Source organism: Diospyros lotus, chromosome 8, assembly GCF_014633365.1.
Source record: "Diospyros lotus cultivar Yz01 chromosome 8, ASM1463336v1, whole genome shotgun sequence".
Lineage (NCBI taxonomy): Eukaryota > Viridiplantae > Streptophyta > Magnoliopsida > Ericales > Ebenaceae > Diospyros > Diospyros lotus.
In genome coordinates, this window is record NC_068345.1 from 40,773,184 (window position 1) to 40,779,620 (window position 6,437).

The 6,437-nt window shown below is 38.0% G+C and overlaps 1 protein-coding gene across 1 annotated transcript; it reads right to left on the reverse strand.

Annotated features, from left to right (window-relative positions):
• Positions 1-1,886: 1,886 nt before the first annotated feature.
• LOC127808981 (anthocyanidin reductase ((2S)-flavan-3-ol-forming)) lies at positions 1,887-4,472 on the reverse strand. The gene is made up of 6 exons (XM_052347750.1): positions 4,173-4,472; positions 3,161-3,327; positions 2,876-3,076; positions 2,636-2,795; positions 2,272-2,485; positions 1,887-2,189 (listed from the first exon to the last, which is right to left on the reverse strand). The coding sequence occupies exons 1-6, from the start codon at positions 4,306-4,308 to the stop codon at positions 2,045-2,047; spliced, it is 1,023 nt and encodes a 340-aa protein (XP_052203710.1). The 5' UTR covers positions 4,309-4,472; the 3' UTR covers positions 1,887-2,044.
• Positions 4,473-6,437: the final 1,965 nt, after the last annotated feature.

The window sequence follows — 6,437 nt, forward strand, 5'->3', positions numbered from 1 at the left end:
AAATTACATGATTTTATACATAAATTCTGTATAAAATTTTGTCTATCAATTGCGAGCAATAGAATTCTAGTTAAATCAAAATAATTAAATTAAACTAGTTAAAAATTGCACTTCAATTCATAGACCGATTTGGATCGATTTTTAAATTTGAATTTCTCAATTATTTTAGTTCTATTCCGTCTTCTTCCTAAAAAAAATAAAATAATCGAATTGATTGAAATATCAAAAATGATGTATTTTTTTACTAAATTAAGAAATAGAGAATGACATATTTAATAGAATTGCAGAAAAAGAAGAAGAAGATATTCATCAAAATAAAAGGGTTATTTTTGGGTTTTTTAGCTTTTTTGGTTACTTTTTAATTTTTTTCACTGCTACAGTCAATTATCAGTTTATTTAGTTTATTGCTTGCGGTCCGTTTGGTTTTTGGTCTTTGGTTTTTTTTTTTTTTTTTTTTTGGCTTTTGTATTTTTGAAAAAAACAGTTTTGATTTATTAAATTTAAATTTCTGTAAATAATTTATCAACCACTAACTCCCTTAACATACGATTATTTTTTATTATATAATAATTAGTGTAAACACGTGCACTCACTTAAATACTAGATTGATGGCAAAATTTAAATTCCAAATCTTTGTATTATGATACCACATTCAATTATTAACCATTAAGTTACCTATGGATACCATTCTGAGCTCCCAAGAGCATATTTAAAAGAAGTTGTTGTTTTGGACTGTTAAATCACTAATTTGTAATTTTAAATAGTGTTATGATATCTCTAAATTATTCTTCTGCTCTAATGGTAGATTAAAAATAGGAGTGTCATTTTAATAATTTTTAATATTTTTTATTAAAAAATATAATTAAAATTTTAAATTTCAAAATTTAAGTAAAAATATTTATATAAATAATTAATAATTAATTAACTAAAATAAAAATAATTATATATATAATTGATTTATAAAACCTGAATCCAAAACCTTCCTGCACATCTCTCTCTTGCCCTCTTCCCCTCGACAACTCGCTTCCCCTCACCCTTGCTTGGTCGGTTCTTATCACGTACTCTCATCGGTTCTCCCCTCAGTCGGTGTTGCTATTGTTTGTTGTCTCTCTTGACTCTTCTCACTCTGTCGCTCATCACCTCGACCTCACCCTCGCCAACTCGTCCCTTTAGCCCTTCGTCACTCGCTGCCTCACTAATCGATTGCTACCTCTTTGGTTCTATCTTGCTCCGTTTCACCTCACTTGCTAAACCTTTGTTTCAGGTAATATATGTATATATAAAAGTTGAAATATAGTCATTGAATTTTACCGTAAACAAATGCAACATCTCATTTTTTTCTCTCTCCAGAAATTGAAAAAATAGCACTACTAAAAAGTTATTGTCATTTTGTAATCCCATATGCCATTCTCGTTGAGGTGAAAATTTTCTAATCCAGAGTACCATTTTTACAGTTACGAGAATAGCACCCCAAATGACAACTTACATTGGAGTTGCTCTAAGAGTCTGTTTGATAACACACATTTTTCATAGAAATGTCTAATAATATATAATTATTTACATATTTTTTATAAGAATAATTAAATATTTTTTATAAAAAATATATGTATATTACAAGCATTTAAAATTTTTTTCCATGAAATTTATTTTTCTAAGGGGTGAAATAATTTTTGTTTTCTAAATAATTATTATCTAAAATTAAATTCTAAATAATACAATAAACAGAGTTTAAAAATAGGGTGATATTATCGTTTATATTATTACTTTCATATCAACATTTGAGTGAAGAAATGGACTTAAAGCTCTTTAACTGGACAAAGCATCAGTCTTTGTTGGTCTGGATGTTGCAGGGATGATCTTCTCAGAAGGCTGATTTTTCACGCACATTATTCAAAGCTACTAAAGTAGATGTGTCATTCAACAGTACCCATACAACAAAGCAAAAGCATTGCTAGATGAAAGCTCGACACATGTAGGAAGGGAAAGCTGCATTTCGTGCCAAGATAGCTGCTACAATGTATATAATGATTAATCTAAGGATTCTTTAGTTCTTCAAAATCCCCTTGGCCTTGAAGTACTCCACAGATTGGTCGTAGATATCTTCTATTCCATACTGAAAGCTGAATCCCTCTTTGGTAAGCTTGTCAGACGACAAAACCAACTTTGCCTTGGAAGGGAAATCCCCGAAGCTGCAATTTTTTCAAAGACAAAAAGGAGTTGATAAAAGTATAAATCACAATTACAAGCACGCCATCAGATAAGGGGGCTTACTCAGTGGGAACATTGTACTGTGGGTATCTCTTGCTCAGGAACTTGGCAAGCTCTGGAACACTGGTATTGACAGCACAGCAAATGTATCGTCCAGAAGCCGACTTCTTCTCTGCAACAAATATGTGGGCGCGGCAAACATCCTCCACATGGGCAATGGAGATGGACCCTGACAGCATCTGCATACCTTTCAATGCATTTATGAGGAATTCGTTCCCTGCAGAGTGTTACACATTCAATTAGTACTAAAACAGTTCTAACCCCGATGCTGGTTTTTATTTGTTTTTCACTTGATGAATATTGCGACAGAGTCAAGCGATCGAGCCCTCCACAAGAATCTAGTATTGTTCGCGTTGTCAGTTCGCACCTGTGATCAAGGACATGGCAAGACCCATACTGCTGGGCGGGTCAACAGTAAGAGAAGGGCCAGACATAAGAGCGGGGATGATGGTTACAAGGTCAATGTTGTTTTCTTGGGCAAACTTCCAAGCTGCTTTCTCAGCTAGTGTCTTTGATGCAGGATAACCCTGTAAATGCAGATGATCATCTAGGGAAACACAGACTCAAGCTCTGAGAATCGTGAAAATGAAAGAATGCCGGGAATTACCCAAGTGGGGGGCTTCACGGTACTCAGAAACTCGACATCGGTCCAGTGGCTCTCATCCATGACCAGGCCAGTTCCATTTAGCTGATTGATTGTCACAGCAGCCGCTGATGATGTTAAGACAACCCGCTTAACGGATCCTGCTTTGGCGCAGGCTTTCAGAACATTAACCACACCTTGGATAGCCGGCTTTATCATGTCATTCTACATTCGAAAGTTTGGCACCGGGCCAGTTAAAGATCCAGTAGATCCTTCTTAATTTTGGCAATGCTAATGAAAATTCTGTACCTCTGGATCTTCAGAAGCAAAGTTCACGGGTGTTGCAACTTGGAAGACCAGGTCACATCCTGCAATGGGTGCATCGAAGCTCTTTTCATCGGTTAGTTCTGCTTGGAAGATATTCAAGCTGCCCAAACTCTTCATGGTTAGGAGGTGGGAGATCTTCTTCTTATTGTCTGCAGTCAAATCATGTCAAAACAGTTCATGACATTATGGTCAATCAAACACCTGTAATCAAGTGTCATACAATCATTCTTCTCTTTCTTAAATGGGTTTTTCTCTTTTTTTTAATGATATTTAAAGGGTATTTCAAGATCGTCCAAAGGGTATGCCAATGCCAATATGTAACGTGGGGATATGGCTGGGAAGGCTTAGTTCCAAAGACTCATTTGTTGGTACCTTTATTTTTATGCAATTTTTACTTACATCCAACAATAATTTCTTCCACTGATAAGAAGATCTTCCTATTGTTTCTAAAATCATGATATTTCCATATCATTTAAATAGTTTTCAAAATTAACTTATCAAACAACATCATATCAATTCTTTATCCTATTACGTGGGATTAACTACATGAATTCTACGGGTAAGCTAATAATTCATATCATACATAAGTATCACAATTTTTAGAACACCACTAGGACAAAACCAATGTTTGTGTCGAGTCTCGATTGGTCTTCTTTCTCATAGTCATAGCAGCTCTTATTCTACAAATGAAATTATTTTTTTTTTCTTAATTTTAAAACTAGATTCCAATTTTTACACCAGCTGAACAAAATCCGGGTTCCTTTGTCGGTCAGTCTTCTTCTCACATCACAACATCTACCAAATGCATTATAATATCTTTTATTTTCAATTTCAAAACCAGAAAACACAAGCCTGACTGAGCTTCCTTCTCGCACGAGGGGACGATCCAAAAAATGCGGGCGAAACATGTAAATAGACAGAAATAATGGGGCACAATTGGAAATTGACATGAAATAGATGAAAGAGGAAAGAGGGTGGGCAATGAAGCGGTTACCAGGGTCCCTGACGGTGGTGTTGACGGCGTAGCCCTTCTCGAGGAGCAGCTTGATGAGCGTGGCTGCCACGAAGCCGGTGCCGCCGATCACGCACGCTGCCTTGGCTCCTAACGTTGGCGGTGGGGCTGCTGCCATAGCTGAGGATGAGGATGAAGAACCAGTAGCAGTGGGCGGGATGAGAATGGGATGGGATTGCGTTTTCCATGGCAAGTTTAGGAAGCGTCTTAAATAGAGATATTTCTTCAGTTTCACCTGATTGAATCGAGAGGAAGAAGGTAAGCACGTGAAAGTCCCACCAAATTCCTACACTCAGCCCTCTTTCGTATTAGGGGTGATTCAATGCCTCATGGTTGGCTCTTTCGTATTTCCATCAATGCCTTTCGCTTTCCCTCTCTTGGAGAGATGCACTGCCAGCCACATAAACATATCTAAGTACTCTTTGGTCTTTTTAGTAAATAAACATGCGACGAAAAGGAAATGAAAAATTCTATTCCCAGCCCGTAAAATTACTTTTCACAACCCATATCCTATAAAATTCTTCGCTAATTTTAAAATTTTCAGTTTGACCTCATAGTCCAGTATCTTCTCTGGCCACCCTGGACTACCGCCTCACCTCTCTTTCTTTTTCGTATCGTATCATATACACATACACACAAACACATATGTATATATATGATGTACCCGAGAAAGTGAAGCGGATATCCGATCAAATATGGGCCCCAATTCAGTGGAAGAAAGCAAAGGCAAGGGGTCGAAGAAGACTTATTCGGCATAACCGAGTGGGGGGCCACTCGGTTAGTTGAGTGGGGGGCCACTTGGTTAGCCGAGTGGCCGCACCCCTGCTCGGTACAACCGAGTGGGGGTCTATTCGGTTGTGCCCAATGGGCTCTCGCCCCAACTCAGCCTAGCCAAGTGGGATCCACTTGGTTAGGCCAAGAAATCCCACTCGGGGCATAACCGAGTGGGGGGTCACTCGGTCATGCTGAGTGACCCTCTGACTCTAACATTTTTCGCGATCCAATCGTTTGCAACCGAGTGGACCCCCTCTTGTCATTAGGCGCTCAACCGAATGGGTTGCGAGATCTTCGGAATGGGCCGCGAGATTCTCGCCGAGAATATCGTTAGGCCTCCCTCACCCTCCGCTATAAATACAAGGTCCCCTCTCCCTCACAAGATATGCACGCTAGAGTAATTGAAGTATAATTTCTTATTTTCTCTCGAGATTTGACTTAAACATCGGAGGGTTCGCGCGGGAACCCCCACCAACGTCCTAACAGTGCTCTCGTTTTGTAGGCCACTCGTTCGCCTCAGGTCACTCGATTGCCTCAGGTCACTCGGTCGCCTCGGGTCATTCGTTCGCCTCAAGTCACTCGATTATCTTGGGCCACCTGATCATCAGTCCACTAGATCATCAGCCTTACCAGAACATCCACTCTATGAGATCACCAAATCCAGTTACACGTCAAGATTCTCATCGTTGAAGGCACGACTCCCAAGACTTTTACATCTGTCCACAACTAAAAAATAAATTGTTATTTTTTGGCAACAACAATATATATATACACACGGACGACAGCTATGGCTGTTGACCCATAGCCATTAGCTGACCCCCTTACACACACAGTCACACATCCACCATTAGCCGACCCCTTACTTGTGTGACTATGTGTGTAGAGGGGGTTAGCTAATGGCGATGGGTCGACAGCCATGGTTGCCGCTCGTGTGTGTATATATATATATATACGTATGTGTTTGTGTGTGTATGTGTATATGATACGGAAGAGAAAGAGAGAGGTGAGGCGGCAATCCAAGGTGGTCAGAGGAGATAGTGGACTATGGGGCTAAAATGAAAATTTTAAAATTAGTGAAAATTTTTGCAAGGTGTGGGTTGTGAAGAGCAATTTTACGAGCTGCTAATAAAATTTCTCATTTCTTTTTCGTCGCATGTGTTATTTACTAAAAAGACGTTTTTTATTTTTTTCATTTTAATTAAATTTTTTTATTATAATAAAATAAAATTTAAAAAATTCAACACTTAATTACGATAATTTAAAATTACTTAAAATACACGGATATTCTAGAATTTATTTATTTGTATTATTTTTTTATTATAATAAAATAAATTTAATTAAAATAAAAAAATAAAACCATTTTCCCCCGACTACTAGCAGTCGAGGAAAGCTGGTTTCATGGGCACGGCCATGCATGTGTGTATATATATATATTTATAGGTGTGTTTGTGTGTGTGTGGGTCAGCCATGGCT